Raw genomic sequence first — 22,500 nt, 5'->3', positions numbered from 1 at the left:
AGGATAATCGCTGTTATGAGTTGTCATTCTTATCATGACCATCCTTGTTATCATCAATTAATGATATCAAATTGTATTGTCTTTCATAGTTAATATACTACTACTACTACTACTACTACTACTACTACTACTACTGCTACTACTACTATTACTACTACTACTACTACTACTACTACTACTATTACTACTATTACTACTATCACTACTTCTACCACTACTAATTATAACAATAATGACGTTAATGATCATTATAATCAATTATTACAACCACCACCTCTACAACACCTGCTAATGACGCTGACCACACGTTCAATGCACCACCAGCCCAGGTGCACAGACTCTCCCTGCGTCAGAGACCTAGGGTTAGGGCCGGGGTTCGACACCCACGATTCCAGGTATGCATATATATACAGACTGAAGAGCTTTTGGCCTAGAAGGCCGGGCGAAACTTTGATGGCATTGTTGTGTTGGGCTGGTGAGAAGGTGAGAGAGAGAGAGAGAGAGAGAGAGAGAGAGAGAGAGAGAGAGAGAGAGAGAGAGAGAGAGAGAGAGAGAGAGAGAGAGGTTAATGAGGATGGGGGGGTGAAAAGTGGTTCGTCACGAGAGAGAGAGAGAGAGAGAGAGAGAGAGAGAGAGAGAGAGAGAGAGAGAGAGAGAGAGAGAGAGAGAGAGAGGTAAGAGGAATAAGAATCTTGAGAAATGGATAGACTCGGGAAAACGACTCCAGTAGAGAGAGAGGAGGGGAAGAAAAAAATAAATATCAATTCGACTGCAGAAAAATATACCCATCCTTGAAAGAATTCAAAAATATATGAAGAAGAAGAAGAAGAAGAAGAAGAAGAAGAAGAAGAAGAAGAAGAAGAAGAAGAAGAAGAAAGAGGGAAATGGATATACTAGTGATGAAGAGATGAGACGCAGGCGTAAAGGGGGGGCTCAAGGAAGATATATAAGGAGTGTTAATGAAATAATATGGCGTCAGGGAAGCGCGAAGAGACAAAAGGAAGAAGGACAACAGACCCACAGCAAGTTATGAAGTCGACCCACAGCAAGACACGAAGTCAACTCACGGCAAGAAATGAAGTTGACCCACAGCAAGACATGAAGTCGATCCACAGCAAGACATGAAGTCGACCCACAACAAGTTATGAAGTCGACCCACCGCAAGACATGAAGTCGACCCACAGCAAGACATGAAGTCGACCCACAGCAAGACATGAAGTCGACCCACAGCAAGTTATGAAGTCGACCCACAGCAAAGACATGAAGACCTACATCAATAAGCAAGACACATCCACAGCAAGATTGCTGCCGTAAAGGACAACTCGGCCACAGCAAGAGGGGGGGATGGGTTGTAATCAGACAAGGCAATAAATCTAGGGTGAAAATCACCCACCTAAGGGTGACTGGATTAGAATACATTTTGACAGACTCACAAAAGAGAGAGAGATTCTTATATGCAAATGTGCAGAGGGAGGAAGCTGGTGAGATGTCTGATTACTTCCTCTTGTGGAGGACGAAGGGAAAAAGTCTGTAGTGACTTTTGGGAAAAGAGGAAACGGCGTGTGTGGGATGAGAAAATGAAAGTGAGTCGGGGAAAAAATGAAGGAAGGCTTTGAGTCAAAGAGACCGGGGAGGTCAGTCGAAGAATGGTAAAAGGTGAGTATAAAAGAAAGTGGGGTAGTGGGAGGTACTTAGGGAATTGTACTTTCATAAAGAGGGGAGATGTGTGGTGTGAGGGAGGGGCGGGATGCGGGCTTGCGGAAAAGGGTAGAGAGCGGCAGGATGAGGAAGATAAGGTGGTCCTGAAGGAGAAATGGGAAGAACGTGACCTTTACCTGCAGGGAAGGAGTGCGAATGATTGGGAGATGTACAAAAGGAAGCAAAGTGGAGGTCAAGAGAAAAGGCTGAAAAAGAAGGCAAATGAGAGACAGGGTGATATTGGATCAATAAATCATAGAGAAAATTGATTTTTTTTAAGGACACTTGAATATGTTAGATGACAAGGTGGCGGATATGGGTCGTATGGAACTTGGAGGTACGTGAAGCAAATGGTTCGGTGAAATGAAAATAGGCGGTGAAAACCCTTGCGTAAGATTATGTATGGCAAAGTGCAGTTAAATTTCTCAAGAAAAGGGGATGACAGTGGATACGAGGTACGTTATATGGGAGAGTGGTTACTGAGAGGGTGGAGGTGGACCAGACGTTTGTTTTAGAGTATATGTGAGAAATATTTGTGAAACGTAAGGATTAGGATGTGGCATTTATGGACTGGGAGAAAGTGCTTGATATGATTGACGGAGATGCTTTGTGGAAAGTGCTAACAAATTTATGGTGTGGGAGGAGAGTTACTAGAATCAGTGAGGAGATTTCACAGAGTAAGGCGTGTGTGAGCGAGTTGGAAGAGAAGAGGGTGAATGGTTCCAGGTGAAGGCGGGTCTGCATGAAAGGTGTGTCATATATTCATGGCTGCTTCATCTGTTTATAGATGGGGAGGCGAGGGAGGTAAGTGCTATCGTCTTGGAAAGAATGGCGGGTTAGTAATCTATTAAGGGGATGGTTTTAAAGGGTGTGAGCTTATCCGGTTGCTGTTTGCAGATGACACAGATTCAGTGGCACATTCATGTGAGAAACGGCCGAAGCTGGCTTCTGAGTTGGGAAAGTGGGTGATGACACAGATTTAGTGGCACATTCATGTAAGAAACTGCCGAAGCTGGCGTCTGAGTTGGGAGAGTGTGTGAAAGAGAGAAGGGGAGAGTTAATATGAACATAATTAAGATTATGAGGTTTAGCAGGGGAAAGAAAAAGGAGTGGACTGAATGGGATAGAACCTTGGGGGAATGTGGAATATTTCAGGTACCTGAGAGTGGACATGGCACTGGATGGAACTATGAGAGATGAGATGAACCACAGTATGAGTCCAATGAGTGATTACTTGTCTATGAAGGCAAAGTTCAGTACTCTGTGTTGTACTGATGGAAATCTTGAGCCCCTGAAAGCAATGGACGGAAGAGTGTGGATGTGCTGGAAATGAAAAGTGCCAGGACAATCTGTGGTGTGAGGCGAGCTGATCCAGTCAGGAGCGACAGTGTAAGAGAGAGGTGTGGTGGTCAGCTGAACACAGCCTGAACTGCAAACTGGTCAAAGGCGCAAGGGATAGACTCAATTGGAGCGATGTGATATATAGGGGACGACGTGCTCTCAATGGGCTGAAGCAGGGTATACGATGTGAAGATATGACTACTGTTTCTTTTTATGTTCCTTAAGCTACGTCGCTAACGCGAGAGACAGCGAACACCTATGAGAGAAAAAAAAAATATTGTAGCAAAACTTATGAACACAAAATCAACATCAGAAAACAACGTCAAGAAATTAATCTGAAAAGGAAATACGATCATCGACGAGAAAAACCAAACAAAAATAATAGATTCATTTTTCAATGAATCTCGTAAATAATTCATTTCATAAATGAATAATTTAGAAATCTCGGGATATTTGATTAATTACGAGCCACATGCAAAACTGATACCTAGACAATATAGCGTTTGCATAATGAATGCAAATGAGTTCATGTTTCTGAGAGAATGGTACCCAGGCCACTGTTAAATGATCAGCTGATCCTGTGGCTATAAAAGTCCTCATTTTGACAGAATCATAATCATCGAGCCTAATTAGAAATGCCGTATATAGACAGAAATGTATCATCTGGACAGGATCAGACACCATAATTAGACTTGGCCTATCTATCTAGATGGGATTTTCGACCCTAATGAGAAATGGCTGATCTAGACAGGGTGATTATTGACACCTTAATCAGAAAACTTCTCTCACTTGTCTTTTCTCTCCTTCTCTGTACTTACGAAACACTTGTGTTCATCAATCGGTGGCGGTCGAGATCTGCCGAGGTCTTAGCCCACTCTCTCTCTCTCTCTCTCTCTCTCTCTCTCTCTCTCTCTCTCTCTCTCTCTCTCTCTCTCTCCCCAGTGGGCCATTTTCATCCATTTCTCTTTTTTTTTCTTTCTTTCTTTTCCTCCCCCAAGGTGGTGGTGGGAGTATCGCCAGTGGCTCAGATGTCTTGGGATTTTTCAAAAGGGGCGAGAGTTTTGACGGGGCCGTCACCTTTGTTATCATTTTCTTTATTACCTTTTTTGTTTTAATGAATATGGGACGTGGAATGGTGTGTGTGTGTGTGTGTGTGTGTGTGTATGTGTGTGTATGTGTGTGTGTGTGTGTGTGTGTGTGTGTGTGTGTGTGTGTGTGTGTGTCTTAACAAAAATGACGCCAAAGAAGCGGTACTTTTATCTTAAGAGGTTGTAGAAAACGGGGTGGGCTTTTCTGCTATGGATGGTGGGGAGGATACGACCCCCCCTACCCCTCCTCCGCCCCCCCCCCCCCAAAAAAAAAAATAAACAACAGAGGCTGTGTGATTAAAGGAATCTGGTCTAATTTTTCATTTGATGTTTTGAATCAGTTTGAAGGAAGGGGTAAAAATAAAGCTAAAGGAACGGTTGTTATTCTCTCGTATGTTACAGGAGACGGATTTAGTCTCGTGTTTTCTTTCCTACTATTTACGTTGCAGAGAACAAGAACAGGGGTCTGTTTATATATATATATATATATATATATATATATATATATATATAATATATATATATATATAAACAGACCACTGTTTATATATATATATATATATATATATATATATATATATATATATATATATATATATATATATATATATATATATGTGTGTCGGAGGTGGAGGGAACGAGGAGAAGAGGGAGACCAAATTGGAGGTGGAAAGATGGAGTGAAAAAGATTTTGTGTGATCGGGGCCTGAACATGCAGGAGGGTGAAAGGAGGGCAAGAAATAGAGTGAATTGGAGTCATGTGGTATACAGGGGTTGACGTGCTGTCAGTGGATTGAAGCAAGGCATGTGAAGCGTCTGGGGTAAACCATGGAAAGCTGTGTAGGTATGTATATTTGCGTGTGTGGACGTGTGTATGTACATGTGTATGGGGGGGGGGGTTGGGCCATTTCTTTCGTCTGTTTCCTTGCGCTACCTCGCAAACGCGGGAGACAGCGACAAAGTATAAAAAAAAAAAAAAAAAAAAAAAAAAAAAATATATATATATATATATATATATATTTATATATATTTTTCTTTTTTTCAAATGGTATAGAGGGGAAAAAAAAGAAAACCTAAAGGAACGACAGTTATGTATCACGCATCCAAACAACCGGATTTGCCTCGTCATCAAAATTTTCCTTATCAATACTGTGCGGCGGGGGATTCGAACCCTGTACCTACCAAGCGCTGCGCGGATTCGAACGCCTGTAGTTCAACAAGATGATCACCCTGGAATGCGATGATGAAAGCTGTGGGCGTCTATCTTATTAAAAAAAAGAAACATCAGAGAGAGAGAGAGAGAGAGAGAGAGAGAGAGAGAGAGAGAGAGAGAGAGAGAGAGAGAGAGAGAGAGAGAATATAGGAGGAAGGAACGCAAAAGGCGACTGTGCAAAAACGGATTCCGGATCAAGTCTGCTTAATGGAATGTTTATATATATATTTTTTTTCTTTTCTTTTGGAGGATGGAGGTGTATGAAACGATGCGACGGAGGCGCGCGCGCGCGCGTTTTGGAAACGACTTGGCTTAGGTCGCAAGCGAGGGGGGGGGAAAAATACAAACAATGAGCGGGCCGGGAAGGAGGAAGAGGAGGAGAAGGAGGAGGAGGAGGAGGAGGAGGAGGAGGAGGAGGAAGGGGACTTAAGCGAGTGAGGGAGAATGGAATCCAGTGAATGAGGAGATGCCAGAGGGAGGAGGACTGAAAGACAAGCGAGGGAGGGGTAGGGTGGGTGGTATGGTATGTGTGAGGGAGATTTTGTCAAGTGTGAAGGAATGGTACGTGCGAAAGAATGGGGGATGGTATTGAGAAATGGACACCGAGGAAGGGAAGGAGTCTGTATGCGTGAGGGGGTGAGGGGGTTAAATGAGGATGAGAGACTGAGCCATATGAATTATGAGGAATGAGATGAGACAACAGAGACACAGTGATGTGTCGTGAGTCAAAGAGTGAGACACAGAGGGCGACTATGTCAACGCGTCAAACATGCATGATACGTACGTGGGATGTATATCTGATGTACATTTTCTTTCCACTATACCCTGGGCATCGAACCCGGGTCCTTCTGTGTGGCAGCAAGGTAGCCTGAACACCACCTTCCCAGGCCACGGTGAGCTTAAACCGCAGCATCTCCTGGGGGGTTAGGCCACCTGGCTGCCAAGCACATGGACCTGGGTTCGAGTCTCAAGGTACAGTGGTATATAGTTTAGACACACACACACACACACACACACACACACACAATTTTTTCTTTTCATGCTCGAGTGCCGTTTCCCGCGTTAGCAAGGTAGCGCCAGGAACAGAAGAAGAAATTCCACATCCGCTTCCCTCCATTCTCTAGCTGTCACGTGTAATATGCATAGATAATTCCCATAACTTGATGTCTCTAAAACACATCCACAGAATGCATAAGCAGTCCCTTCGCTCACTGGACGAATAACAAGAGAAATGGAACGAAATCAAAGAGAATGAAAGACAAGGAGGAAAAAAAAAAATGGGAATGATCCAGAGGGAGGGAACACGGCTCCCAGAGCAGAAGGCTGCGACTAAGCAGAGATCGTAATCGCAACTCCATTACCCTTCTCCTGCTGGCGCTGAGACACGTTGTTCTCGAAACTGTCTGGCCTGAGGTCACGACTCGTGTATGACTGGTACTGGACGTGTGAGGGGACCCTACCTTGACCTATTTTAAGGTCGTGTGGTCATTCGGTTCCCTTTCAAGTACAAACAACTGACCAGAACGAGAAGACAATCAACGATTTCCACAATCCATTCCAAATGACCCTCCCCCCAACTCCCCATTTTCTTTCATATATATTCTTTTGAAATCGAGTTCCTCAACTCCGTCGGTTGAGTTCACCAAAGAAGGCAATACATGTTACATGGGGCGAACACAACAGACAGGAGAGTCTGGCCACTCTATCGTATACAACACAAGGAAAGGATCATCAAGGGGTTCCTTTTTTTTTGGGGGGGGAGGGGGTTTCTTATACATAACATTATGGACGACGCAAGACCACAAGTACATACAAGAAACGTTTCACCGTCTTGGAAACGTTTGATGACATGGCCCTAACATCGGTTGTTGGGTGAAACGTTTGATTTTAGGACTCCTAACATCGATTGTTGGGTGAAACGTTTGATGACATGGCCCCTAACATCGGCTATTAGGAGAAACGTTTGATTACATGGTCCCTAACATCGGCTGTTGGGAGAAACGTTTGATTACATGGCCCTTAACATTGGCTGTTGGGAGAAACGCTTGATTACATGGCCCTTAACAGTGGCTGTTAGGAGAAACGTTTGCTTACATGGCCTTTAACATCGGGTGTTAGGAGAGACGTTTGATCACGAGACTCGAACATCAGCAGTTAGGAGAAACGTTTGATCACATGACTCTAACATTGGCTGTTAGGAGAAACGTTTGATCACGGGACTCTAAACATCTATTATTGGGACCAGTTGACACTTATATCATATCTACTACCTTACGTAACAGTACTATGAAAGCTTTTCCACGAAGAAGGGTTCTGCCAATGGAGCTCATAAGGTCTGGAAGTTACAATGGCTTTGGAAACCTTGGCTAGACACCCGTGACACGCGCCTCCCCAGACACGTCTGGGCGAAGGTGTCATATATCCTTTCCAGGAGGAAGGCCTGGCCATTGGAGCTCACAGGGCCTGGAACCTAAATTGCCTTTGGATTCCTTTGTGAGACGCCCCTCAGTACGCGCCCTTCCAGGCTCGTCTGGGCGAACGGGTCGCGAGGAATCATTCCAGGAGCACGTCTCGGCCACTGGAACGCAAAGAGTCTGGAAGCCGTACTGCCTCTGGACTCCTTTGAGGCACATCCTCAACGCGCGCCCTTCCAAAGGACTCATCGGGACGATGGAGTCCCTGTGAACCCTTTCCAGGACGAAGGCTTGGCCAGTCGAGCTCACAAGGTCTGGAAGCTCCACTGCCTTTAGTCTTCCTTTGTGACACACCCCAAACAAACCCCGAACACCCCCTCCCCTTTCCAGACCCGTTTGGACGACGTGGCCACCATGAAAGTCATCGGGTGCCCCCATTACCCACGCCTTACTGGCCCTCTCTGTTTGATGCTGACGAGGTACCGAAACACTCGCTCTGCAGTCGCGTCTGGATGAAGGAGGCCATGATGACTAACCCCCCGAACATCTCACTGGCACTACGACCTGACGTAAGCCGATGTTCCAAAGCACAAGCCTGCAGACACATCTGGTCCCGAGGGTCATTAGAGCTACGAGGGAGAGTGCTAGTGGAAGCAGCCAATGTCACTCCGCCAGCATACGTACCATATTCCTCGAACCATTTGCTCGAGGATGAGGGAATATACCAGCGACGACCGAGGCTCAAGTGGGAGACCATCAAACCAAAATGAGAATAAGTCGAGGATTACATCATGGATTAATGATGAGGCGTTCTTAAGTGGGACTTCAGCAGATCATCAGATCAAGCCGGTGGTGTTATAAGTAGATAAAGTGAGTGTTAACGAATGGCAAAAGGGGGGAAGGGGAAAATCCCTTCGCTCTACCAGTGTCACGTATCATCTGTTCGTTATAGATAAACGAAGGATTGCATTAGGTGTCATTCAACTGACTGAAGAACAATGAAACCCCATCAGATAAACACGTTATCTATTTATCATATCATTTATTACTAACGATCGCTAATGGCAGGTACAAAAAAGTGGTAAACCATAATGAGACGTGAGTTAACAGTTTTCTCTATTTCTGCATGACGCATTTTCAGGCGATCCTAACAACTGTATGAGAGGCATTCCACAATGCATGATCTATACGAGTGTCTGATCCTATGTCTGACACATCATGCACAGAGGCATGGAAACGTTCATATCTGTAATTTGTAAATTTTCTTTGTAATTTTTTCTTTTTTTGCAAGTTTAGGTGGGGTGGAGAACGAAGTCTCACGGTTGGGTATAAGACCTTAATCGTTTAGCCACGATGGTACGACCCTTGAGCACAACGGCACAGGCCCTTGAGCACGATGGTATGGTCCTTGAGCACAACGGCACGGCCCTTGAGCACGACGGTACGGCCATCTGAGCACGACGGCATGACCCTTAAACACGACGATATGGCCCTTAGCAAGACGTACGGTACGACTCTTGAGCACGACGTTTCAACCCTTTAGCACAATGGTACGACCCTTGAACAGGACGATACGAACTCTTGGATATAATACATCCAAGGCCATTCTATTTCTACTACAGCTGGTATTTCTCCTCAAGTGGAGGGGGACCATAGAGATGTATGCGAAAAACCTCACCTGAAATTCCCAAAGTCGCACCTTCACATGGAAATCACATGGCCCTCATCATGGTATGCCGTCCCCATCACATGACCCCCACGTACTTGGTATGGGACCTCCATCACATACCCCAATTCCTAGTATGATACCTCCATCACATACCACAACTCCTTGGTATGGTGTCTCCATCACATGGCCCAATTCCTAGTATAGTACCTCCATCACATATCACAACTCCTGGTATGATGTCTCCATCACATGGCCCAATTCCTGGTATGATACCTCCATCACATAGCACAACTCTTGGTATGATACCTCCATCACATGGCCCAATTCCTGGTATGGTACCTCCATCACATATCACAGCTCCTGGTATGGTGTCTCCATCACATACCCCAACTCCTGGTATGGTACCTCCAACACATACCCCACATCCTAGCATATTGCCTCCATCACCCAGCCCATATAAGCCTCCATCATCAGACACCAGCCACACCTGGGTATCTAAATCCTCCAGCCACTCATCACCCACAGAATCATCCCAATCCCCTTTCGTCGCAAATCACATCAAGAGCGACTCTGGAACTCCTCCAGCACTTCTCCTCAATCACTCGAGCAAAGGGTAAGCTGATTACAGGCGTCAAGGAACCTCTGACGGCTGCGGTGGAGGAAGGAACGCATCGAAAATATGACCCCAGAATCCCAACACAATAACTTGCGTAACTCCGATGGAAAGGATCACAGAGGGGGTCACACAAACACACGCACATCAAGGCAAGGAGTATCCGATCGCTGGATCCTTTTCGAGGCGGGTTTGTGATAGTGGAAGCAGACCGCAAAGAGAATGGACTAGTAGGGTTTAGAGAAGAGGAGATGATTTTAACGCCTTGTTGGGAACTTCTTGTTAACAGTGATACGTAACTACGAAGGCGCAATGAATGATGTCATTCGTAGACCTCAAGCAAAGTAGCTGTCAGGTTGCATATTCCACAACTTCCTCACTGGTACAAAATTCCATGTTTCCAATTCTCTTCGAGAGAATAAAAGGTATTCGATCTCATTCGAAGTAAAAACATTTGCCCACTGACTCTGTGTACATTAACCTGTGTGAAATCGGACAAAAGTCAGTCTTAAATACTTTCTTAGGTCGAGATTATCTAACCCTTTTGAATTATTTTGAATATCTGCATCATCTAAATCAACCCTTGACTACTTCTTTCTGAAGATGAATAAGTTCAAGTCGTCTAATTACCTTTCACACACACATTTCTCATCTCGGGAACCATCTTGGTTCCTCATGGCTTTCCTCTCTCTCTTTCCATTCTGTGTATGTCTTCCTGAACACGGTAATCAACATGGGGATGCGCCAGTGACTTGCGCAGAGTGAGAATTAATTTTTCAAACTTGATATCGTATGCTGTACCGATGAATACACAAAACCTCACTGGCCTATCTTTACTTCTGTGATCTGTTTACTTGGCCTTAGGTCACCGGAGATGATTTCACCCAAGTGTGTATTTCCTCTTTTACATATTCTACCTCGACAGAATATTTACTGCAGCTTGCCAGCTTGTCTTTTACGACCAATGTGTAAAAAAACTTTCCCACACGTCTTGACGGCTATCAAAATCTCGCTTGCCGCCTGTGAAACCAGTCCATCCAAATTTTCCCCAATGTCCACTAACTGCAATGGAAGTCTTGAGTGATAAATACAAGAGGTTAACAGCACTTCCAAAGGCCTAGGAGACCAGCCAATCTTTGATGACCCCATCTTCCCACCCATCCCTTTCATGCCACGGAGCATCCTAGGAAGGAACCTCTGTTGAGATCCTTCCTTCGCCAGTCATCCCAAGCGACACGTACATCCTTTTTCACAGCTGATAAGAAACGCTGCCATGGTTCCATTCCTCCTCCCATGCGTCGCCTTCGCTGTCGTTGAGATAAACATCATCCAACACCATCGCTTCCAAAGGCTGTTTAGTTCCTAGTGACAAAGCGCGTAAAGAGCTAGGCTCCCACGGGAATTTAACGTAAAGACGAACACAAAAGGATCTCTTTTGTCCCCCCTATCCCCTTTCCCCCGCCTTCAACGCATGGGTAGAGATGGTAGAGAAAGAGGAGGTACGGGAATGGTTCCATTCAGACATCCTCTTTCAAACGCTACAGTCAACTTAGGCAAACTTCAGCTGCCCTACGCCATTACACACACACACACACTCTCTCTCTCTCTCTCTCTCTCTCTCTCTCTCTCTCTCTCTCTCCCTCTAGCACCAGCCGTTGTATTCATTCATTCAACTCACGGTAAGACGTTTATTTACACTCCTTCGATGCCAGCCACGTCAACAGGGTCTGGGGAGGTAGTTGGCATTGTTATATAAGCTCTTCGATGACTCCCTTCTGCGACGACAGAGCAAGCAATGGCTCTAGAGCCCTTCGACCTCGTCCTCAGCAGAGGTGGTCCACATCAGCTCTGTGTCTGCCTCATTTTCCACACCACGAACGCCAGAAATAAAATCCATGGTGTTGCTTTACCTTATGAAGCGAAACCTCAAAGACAAGTTACGTATCCTTGCCTTGGAAAAAAATGGTAGTTTAACACTTCGTTTATACGGGTTTAGTTTCAGAAAAATTCAGATTTGTAAAAAAAAAACTAAGATAGGAACAGAAATTTCATTTCATGTAATTTTTTGTAACTCTCAAGACGTGAGAGAGCAAACAGCTCGTCCCTGTAAACTGCCACTGAACACCATCCACTTCCATATGGGGGTCTTCCGTCTCAAGTCCCTTTCTTCCAAAACACAGGAACCATTGCCAGAGCCACCTCACTTGTCCTCCGTCTATTTTCTTAGGTGTCGTGTGTGTGTGTGAAGCGAAGACGATAACTTACACCTGCGCCTCCTCTCTATCCTTAAACAGGTGTTCGTGGTTGGAACGACAAGACGACACGAACAAAAAACCATCTCACCGACGCCTCGTCTTGTCGTTTGTGAGGCGACGACAAGACGCCAATTCTCACCCTGTGTGTCTCCTCCCTCCCTCCTTCACTCCCCCCACACTTGACAGGCGGCGTCGTGGAGCGGGACGACACAACGGACACTCTGTCTCCACCTGTGTTTGCTCACCTCCTCTCTCAACAGGTGTCGTGGGTGAGGCGACAAGGGGACACGATCCACCTGTTGACCTTCGGCTCCACCACCTACCACAGCAACGACAGGTGAGAGTCAGCGAGTCAGAGAGAGAGAGAGAGAGAGAGAGAGAGAGAGAGAGAGAGAGAGAGAGAGAGAGAGAGAGAGAGAGAGAGAAACCTAAGTGCATATGTGTGTGAGTGTGTGTGTGTGTGTGTGTGTGTGTGTGTGTGTGCAGTGCTAAAGTAATTCTTTTAATGTGTGTAATCAACAATTTCTTTACGACTACCTATTTCTCCCTATCTCCCTAAAGGTAAGGGAGTTCTAAGGTAAAGGGTCTCATCCCCCTCCCCTAGTATCTCTCAACCTTACCTCCCTGACTCCCTTCATTCAAAACCATTCTCTCTCTCTCTCTCTCTCTCTCTCTCTCTCTCTCTCTCTCTCTCTCTCTCTCTCTCTCTCTCAACTCGTTCCTTGCCCTCTTCTGACAATCTCCCGTGGTTGGAATGGCTCCTTAGTAATTTGAAAGATGAGACCTGACGCTGGTCAAATTCTTCAAACCCTTTCCTCCCAAACGCATTTCTTGACCCCACCTGTTCTGCACTCCTGTGATTGATCAGGTCCTGATTAATTGAGAGAATTGATCAGGTCCTGATTAATTGAGAGAATTGATCAGGTCCTGATTAATTGAGAGAATTGATCAGGTCCTGATTAATTGAGAGAACTGATCAGGTCCTGATTAATTGAGAGAATTGATCAGGTCCTGATTAATTGAGAGAATTGATCAGGTCCTGATTAATTGAGAGAATTGGTCAGGTCCTGATTAATTGAGAATTAATTGGTTCTTGATTAATTGAGAGAACTGATTAATATATTGACTGTCATGTACACTGTTTTGCCTTCTGGTTGGTCAGTCCCTAATCATTTGAGAAAAATGATGAATACATTATTAATCAATTCCTGATTATTTGAGAGAACTGATTGAGTATTAGATCAATTGTCACGCACAGCAACTGAATGATTATTGATTATTTGAGGAAATTTTTAATAGTGATTTTCATATTGATGCTTATGACCTGTGCTTGATCAATGCCTGATCATTTGAGACAAGTGATTAGTATAATACCTGTCACATCGAGTAATAAGCCAAGTAGTTAATCAATTCCTGATTATCTGAAAGAACTCATTCGTAATGATCATCATTCTAACTGATATACTCTGTGTTCAATAAACACCTGATTATTTGAGGAAACTGATTAATATTGATTGAGATCGATTATCATGCCCTATGGCTGATCAATCCCTGGTTATCTGAGAACGGAGTAATACAGACTCTCAGAACGAATGTTATGCCCTGTGATCAATCAAATACAGACTCTAAGACCTTATACCCTGTGATTAATCAATCCCAGATTATCTAAGAGTGCTGATTAATACCAAACTCTTAGATCGTTTCTTACATCCTGTAGATGGCCCTATCCGCTAACCAGCTGAGGGTTTTAATCACTCACTATTCTGAGCGTTAACCAACAGATGGAATCTTGGTGACGTTCCAGGTACCAGCTGGAATTCGTCGAACCCAACAACTGGCAGCTGGTGATCCACGCTGCCGAGGAAGGGGACCAGGGTGCCTACGAATGCCAGGTATCATCCCACCCACCAAAGATACGGAAGGTTTACCTCTCCGTGTACGGTAAGAGACGTTTTCCTTTTGTTTACGTCGCTTCGACCTATCCTGGTAGCTTAGTTCTCCTGATTACGTCTCACGTCTCGATATGAATTATGTGTGTGTGTGTGTTTGTGTGTGTGTGTGTGTGTGTGTGTGTGTGTGTGTCTCCCTCCCCCTGTACTTCAAAACGGGTCTAGAGGCCCTTAAAAAGATTCCTTTCTTAACCCTACATCAAATGTCATTAGTCTTTGTCCAATGGGCTTGAGATGGTCCACAAAGACTCATATATATATCACGATCTAAGACCATACATCGTACTGTGAATCTCCTTTTTTTTCTTCTATGACATCCATGTCTCATATAAACCACTTGGGCTTGACAGAATTAGGAAGGAGTCGCCTTGTATTCCCGTCATGGCGATGCGTCATCTTCCCTATAGGGAAGATGTTAAGTCTCGCTAGCCAACTGGCTTCTTGTATCAAGTCTTCGAGAGTTTGGCAATCTGAAGGTCGTGGCCTCTTGTGTATATATGTTAGTCAATGACGATCTTCCAGCCAAACTAAGCATCCAGAGGTGATTTTTAGATCTCCAGGAGGTATACAGCCTGTTCCAGCGTTTCTAAGGGGGTATCCAGCTGTTTTCCTGTATTCAGAAGACGTATACAGCTAATACCTGTATTTCCAGGAGAAAGGCAGATGATTCCTGTGTTTCCAAAAGATATAAAACTCATTCCTGTATTTCCAGATAGTATACAGAACCCGGCTTAAATATATCTTCAGCTGATCGTTCTACATCATCTACAATACCACAGAAACGTTCGAGAACAGACGTGATCAATACTTCTCTTCATGTCCACGACTTATATAAATTTGCACCTCTTCAGTCACACATCCAGCATGCAGGTCTTTCACTCTGTATCATCTGTTTACCATCCAAAGTTGACCACAGTAATCTGTGAGTTTCTGATAATCTTCCACTATCACAAACACCCTCGGAGGGACCCTAGTGGTCTGTTGCTATTTGGATTCCTTTGTGTTTCTTTGTTCTTCTTTGTGTCTGACAGGTGTCCTTAAAGCCGGGAGTTTGCTCGAGGGTCGTTGGACAATATGGAACGGGACTGGACCACGGAACTGGAATTCTCTCCCTCGCCACAGCCGAAGGCTTCCAGTATATGATTAGATTGGAAAGTCTGAGGATAAAGGCACTCAGGATTCTCTTACTAACATGAGTCGGTTCTGGATTTATCACACAGCCGTTCTCCAGTGTAGACGCAATGATAAGACGCCTTTAATCCCGGTGACTACTATCACCTATCGCAAAGAGGCTGAATCTTCTGTTCAAACGAAGACAAAGAAACTGACTGAGGAAAACGCCCCTCTGGAGTCAGATCACTAGAATGGAAAGTCTGTGGAGAACTTTTTTGGGGGAAAAATCCTGGAAATACTGGCAAAAACTGGAACGACAAAGTGAGAAGGGAACACGAAGACGAAAGTCAGGAGTTCACGAAAAAAAATATGGTGATTCAGCTGTGGGTAAGTGGATGATGGCACGGAAATGTGGACTTGTCCACGAAGGAAGCACGTGGAAGATCCATTCCATTCGACCAAGAACAGTCGAGGATATCATAAATTTGCTTCTGGCTGATAACACAAGAAAAGCAGATAAGACCTCCCACCCCTCCATCTATACACTGAGGTGGACCATCCACTCATGATAAACTTTTCGTCCCTCTTTTAGAACACTTGAGGGATATCTCCCGCACGATAATGGCCTTTGAAAAATAGGAAAATCGTCTAGTGAAACACGCCACAAAACCTCATCATGTTGGAGATAAATGGCACCATCCCGCCCAAACCCACCAATGAGGGGGTTGGGGGACCACACTTAGACCAGAAACCATATGTAAATATGATTCTCCACGCTGCCGCACCGGTAGATGTGATTATGAACACGTCAATAAGTTCAGGGTTTGTTGAATGTAAAGTCTCATCTATGTTAATACTGTTCACAGACGTATTTACCACGTTCACGTACCTCCCCACCTCCCACCGCGCCCCCGCCCCCCCAAATCCCACTGAAAAAAAAATAATAATAATACTACAGTAGTTGAAATATTTTGTGAATGTATTATTTCCCACTGAAAAAAATAATAATACTACAGTAGTTGAAATATTTTGTGAATGTATTATTTCCCACTGAAAAAAAATAATAATACTACAGTAGTTGAAATATTTTGTGAATGTATTATTTCCCACTGAAAAAAAATGATACTACAGTGGTTGTAATAGTTTGTGAATGTATTTTTCTTTTCGTCTATACCACATAAACAGATATTGTCCCTTGAGTGTGTATCTATCTATCTATATATCTAACCGATGTCTACCTCACTGTGGCATCATGGCAATCCTGTACCCAAAAGATACTCTGTTGGAGCTGATACAGATTCAAAACTCGAGACAGAGGGGGGGGGGGGGGTTCGTAGCCCCATCACCACGAATGTCGGGAGTTCCCGGCCACATGAGAGAGAGAGAGAGAGAGAGAGAGAGAGAGAGAGAGAGAGAGAGAGAGAGAGAGAGAGAGAGAGAGAGAGAGAGAGAACCATGCGATGTACGTACATGCAAAGGGGACACACACACAGCGTATAGTTTGACCTCTTACCCCAACACTGGTAGACTCAGAGCAAAACGAACTCACAGTGTATGACAGATAAAGGATCTGGGTAAGGTTGAATTCTTAACCTTGGGGCAGCTAAAAGCTATATATATATATATATATATATATATATATATATATATATATATATATATATATATATATATATATTTATATATATATATATATATATATATATATATATATATATATATATATATATATATATATATATATATATATATATATATATACAGAATGTCACCTCACCTAGAATGGTTCAACTCCAGACAGCTAAAAGCTAAATAGAATTATCACCTCACCTACAATTCTTAACCTCTGGGCAGCTGAAAAGCTATTTAGAACATCAGTTAAATGACAGCAGCACAGATGAACAGGTGTTCTGTGTTGGAGACGTAGTCAGGTATTTCTCTAAGGACATCACGATATTAGCAAGAGGATCTCGCCGTTGTAATTGGTGGGTTATTGAACCCAATTGATTAACAGGTCGACGACCTCAGAGGCCGCTGGTGATTAAGTGGTTGACGTGTCTGGGCCCAGTTAACTGGCGGTCGCTGATTGGTCGAATATTATCTTTGGTCTATCAAAGTGACCAATGATTATTAGCTGTGAGTACAGATTCGCCTGAGCGCTACTCCCCAGCCAATCCGCTGCTTAGAGACGTCAAGATTCAATGCTGATTGGCTGAACTAGGGACGTCCAGATTCAATGCTGATTGGCTGAACTAGGGACGTCAAGAGTCAATGCTGATTGGCTGAACTTTGAGCTAATCAACCGTATATCAAAAAAAAAAACTACTGATTAGCTCAAGTAATCAATCAATTAAAGGACACAATCTCAACAAAGGGTACCAATCAGTGTCTCCTAATCAGAGACATCGAGGACTTTCAACCACTGAATCACGTAATTTCTATGTCCTCCCCAATCTTCGTGAGTGATACGTTATCTCTAGACGTCATAGTTTCTTTTCCAAGGAGCTTATCTCTTATTTTGGCTGAGCCGATGATCTCGAGAGGGAGAGAGAGAGAGAGAGAGAGAGAGAGAGAGAGAGAGAGAGAGAGAGAGAGAGAGAGAGAGAGAGAGAGAAATACATGCTGACGTGTCCCCCCCAAGATGGACCCCGTGTTCTACTTCATCAGATTAAAGTGTGATTCATTTTCGTCTGAAATTTTTCAATTCAAATCAAGTTATTCTGCGTTCATTTTCGTATCGTAATGTGAATGAATTTCTGGCGGGAAATTGCTGCAAGTCGATAACACGGAACTATGGAAATGCATTGTTTGATTTCCATCGAAAATTTTTGTAGGCTATTCCAACATTTGGACCAAACACAAAACTGCATCCGATATTTACGGTTCTGTTTACAAGGTACGTCGATTTACACCCGAATGCGGTGACCAGATCTGGAAGTAAATGAACACACACAAACACACACACACACACACACACACACACACACACACACTGTTGCATATACCACTCCCTCTCCTCACACACGCACACACACTCACGGACACGACCCCCACACCTGCCTCTGCCTCCTTAAGTGAATTTCCTCGTCCAGTGAGCGAGCGGTAACGAGGTTGTGCTAAGGCGTTCCAGCACCACCTCCTCCTGCCTCCACCTGTTGCTTGTGGCACCTGAGTCGGTCTCGTGTACGATGGGGCGGCTCCCAAGATTTCCCTCCTGCCACACACTCCTGTAGACGGGAAGGGAAAGGAGAAGGAGGGTTTCTGAAGCCTGCGAGGTGCTTGTGGACAGAGAGGTTACAGCGATCGCTTGGGTTCCTGGAACTTTCTCATGGACAGAGGGAGATGAAGCTCTGGAGAGTGGAACGCTCTTGTGGACGGGCGGGCGGGCACACTGGCCTTCTGATGCCTGGAAATGTCTTGTGGAAGTAAGGAATGGGACCTGGTGCTGGAATGTTTTGAGGATAGAGGGGCCGAAAGACTCTGGTGACGGAACTCTTCTTGAACTGACGGGGAGGAGGTGGCTGAGCATCTGGACTGAACGTTTCTTTGGGGACAGAATTGTGGGGATGAGAGAAAGAGACCTCCTCATGCCTGGAACCCTCTTTTGGACAGAGGGAGAGGAGAAATGGACGAAGACCTCTTCGTTTCTGGATTGCTTTTACAGATAGTGGGGGCGCGAAGACCTCCTAGAACCTGGAACACTTGTGAACAGAAGGGGACGAAGATCTTCTTTCCAGACATTGGCACTAATACCATTATGATCGCTTCCAGGTACAATTTGCACTTGTTTCTATGGCGGACATTATTTTTTTTTTTCTTTTTTCAATGTTTACGTCGTGGAAGGCCTTGTGGGTGTACTTGAGTTCGCTGCCTATGGAAGTACAGACCACTTACGTCAAGACCTTTCGATCTGTTCCCCTGGTTCCCTCGAGGGAGTTCTTGCAAAAGCCCTTCGAGATCATCTATGCGATTGTTGATAATTTTGTCGTCATCCTCGACGTAAAGTTCTGGCGCTGCCAATGACGAACGCACTTTTGACTGCCCCACAACTACTTTACGTCCATAGCCTCGATCAATACAACTCTTACTGGAACTATGCTTTAGACTATCTTACTGGAACTATGCTTTAGACTATCTTACTGGAACTATGCTTTAGACTATCTTACTGGAACTATGCTTTAGACTATCTTACTGGAACTATGCTTTAGACTATCTTACTGGAACTATGCTTTAGACAATCTTACTGGAACTATGCTTTAGACTATCTTACTGGAACTATGCTTTAGACTATCTTATCAAACACTACGAAGCACCACTAAGCGAGTGCCTTCATGCAGTTGCGAACGCCGAAGAAGTTTTTCCTCGAAGGCACATTTGGCGGAGTCTCTGTTTAGCAGAAGAACGGAGGAACCATCTCGTCGTTGGCAATAGTTGGGTAGAAGAGATAACGTCAAAGATATCTGCATTTCGACTTAATAATCGTCCTGGTCTTGGCGCGGGGGCAATATAATGATTTAGCAGAGACGGAGGCGCACAGAATTGGAAAACAAATTAGGGAAGAAATTAGCCTGAATTTTGGAACACTGAATATATATATATATATATATATATATATATATATATATATATATATATATATATATATATATATATATATATATATATATTTCTTTCTTTCATACTATTCGCCATTTCCCGCGTTAGCAAGATAAAGGTAAGAACAGAGGACTGGGCCTTTGAGGGAATATCCTCACCTGGCCCCCTTCTCTGTTCCCTCTTTTGGACCCCGCTCCTTCCCCTTTTAGTCGCCTTCTACGACACGCAGGGAATACGTGGGAAGTATTCTTTCTCCCCTATCCCCAGGGATAATATATATATATATATATATATATATATATATATATATATATATATATATATATATATATATATCGAGTTAAAAAAAACCATTAGATTTTTGAACTGAAACGGTTTAAAAATATCAATACATTTTTAAAATGAAACACGGGTATAAAAAAAAGGCAACAGACATTAAAATGAGACATGGATAAAAAAAGAAAAATCATATATTTTTAAAGTGAAACTTGGGTTATAAAAACCATTGATTTTTTTTAAATGAAACTTGGGTTGCACAACCCACTAATGAAGTATATTAACTGTTCTCCGTATCATGTTCTCCGTGTTATGTCCTCTGTTAGTTTTCCATGTTCTCCGTGTTACGACCTCGGTGTTATATTCTCTGTGTCATGTTTCCCGTGTTATGTTCACGTTATGTTCTCCATGATCTCTGTGTTAAGTTCCTCATGCTATGTTCTCCATGCTCCCCGTGTTATGTTCTCCATGTTCTCTGTGGTATGTCCTCTGTTACGTTCCCCATGTTCGCCGTGTTATGACCTCTGTGTTATATTCTCTGTGCCATGTTCCCCGTGTTATGTGCTCCATGTTATGTTCTTCATGTTCTCTGTGTTATGTCCTCTGTTACGTACCCCATGTTTGCCGTGTTATGACCTCTGTGTTATATTCTCTGTGTCATGTTCCCCGTGTTATATTCTCTATGTTATGTTATTCATGTTATGTTCTTCATGTTCTCTGTGTTATGTCCTCTGTTACGTACCCCATATCATCTGTGTCATGACGTCTGTTATATTCTCTGTGTCATGTTTCCCGTGTTATGTTCTTCATGTCATGTTCTCCACCTTATGTTCTCCACGTTATGTTCTCCATGTTATGATCTCCACTTTATGTTCTCCATGTTATGTTCTCCATGTTATGTTCTCCATGTTATGTTCTCCATTCTATGTTCTCCATGTTATGTTCTCCATGTTATGTTCTCCACCTTATGTTCTCCACGTTATGTTCTCCATGTTATGTTCTCCATGTTATGTTCTCCATGTTATGTTCTCCATGTTCTTTGTTCTGCAGTGCCCCGGCTGGAGATCTTCGACGGCAGGGGGGAGGCAATCCACGAAAAGTTTTACCAGGTCGGCTCCAGCATCGACCTCCGTTGCGACGCCTACCACGTGCCCCAGGACTCCGTCGTGTGGTCGAGGGGCGACGCCAAGGTCTACCACGCCCCCGACGTAGGCGTCAGGTGAGTTGGGGGGGAAGGAGGGCCCTCACTGCGACGCCTGCGTCCGAGGGGGGGCTTGGGAAGGCGATGCGTCTGACGCATCCGGTGACGGAAGGGGAGGTCACTGACGCATCCGGTGACGGAAGGGGAGGTTACTGACGCATCCGGTGACGGAAGGAGGTAAAAAAAAAGAGGAGGTTTGACGTGCTTCTAAGACGTAAGGCAATGTGGGGCAGTGCTTCACTCTGACGCAAAACTTAGACGCGAGGTTTGACGCAAGGGGTACGACGCGCCGTGTGAGTAAGGTCGGACGCAGGTGTCAAGCGGGTCTGACGCAAAGGACAAGGGCAAGACGCATCTAACGCACAGCTTTCAAGCAGGTGTAAGGTGGGTAAGACGCAACGTTGACAGTTCCGCGTGACGCAGGGATACGTGGATGACGCAATGCTGTCATCTTTTACGCAAAACTTGTATCAAACTGTTTACATCTAGAAAACATTCATGAATACACACACACACACACACACACACACACACACACACACACGTTATATATATATATATATATATATATATATATATATATATATATATATATATATATATATATGTATATATATATATATATATATATATATATGTATATATATATATATATATATATATATATATATATATATATATATATATATATATATATATATATATATGGTGCAGGACACTAAAACGACTGAAAAAAAATAAAAATTTCTGATAGTCATTGGAAAGTCAAGCCGTTTCGATAAATGCATCGTCTTCTTCTTCTTCTTCTTCTTCTTCTTCTTCTTCCTGTCGTCGGCCATATTGGAAAACGGTGTGTATATTATATTCCCACTGTTCATCTCGCATGAATCGACGTTTTCTTTGGGTCTGTAATAAAAGCATAGAGCCGTGCAATTTTCTATGCAAATCGTTCGGGCGGGCAGGCGTTGAAAATTGCATTTGTTCGGATTTGGCTTCGATACCACTTGTGAGAGAATTGAAAAAAAGAAGAGAAAAATTCCCTTCTCTCTCTCTCTCTCTCTCTCTCTCTCTCTC

General features: G+C 43.9%; 1 protein-coding gene and 1 long non-coding RNA gene across 5 annotated transcripts in view; one reads left to right on the top strand and one right to left on the bottom strand.

The window, feature by feature from the left end:
- Positions 1-22,500, bottom strand: part of LOC139749218 (uncharacterized) — a 384,303-nt gene that overhangs the window by 190,896 nt on the left and 170,907 nt on the right. The window lies entirely within an intron of this gene.
- Positions 1-22,500, top strand: part of LOC139749217 (zwei Ig domain protein zig-8-like) — a 122,158-nt gene that overhangs the window by 82,148 nt on the left and 17,510 nt on the right. For all 4 annotated transcript variants that reach the window (XM_071662911.1, XM_071662913.1, XM_071662910.1 and 1 more), the window contains exons 4-6: positions 12,552-12,628; positions 14,096-14,232; positions 21,276-21,444. In XM_071662911.1, coding sequence (XP_071519012.1) covers positions 12,552-12,628; positions 14,096-14,232; positions 21,276-21,444 — 383 coding nt within the window. The remainder of the gene's footprint in view (positions 1-12,551; positions 12,629-14,095; positions 14,233-21,275; positions 21,445-22,500) is intronic.

The sequence above is a fragment of the Panulirus ornatus genome, chromosome 6 (genome assembly GCF_036320965.1).
Source record: "Panulirus ornatus isolate Po-2019 chromosome 6, ASM3632096v1, whole genome shotgun sequence".
Classification (NCBI taxonomy): domain Eukaryota; kingdom Metazoa; phylum Arthropoda; class Malacostraca; order Decapoda; family Palinuridae; genus Panulirus; species Panulirus ornatus.
Note: the sequence above shows the minus strand (reverse complement) of the source record. Positions and strands in the feature narration are given on the sequence as shown.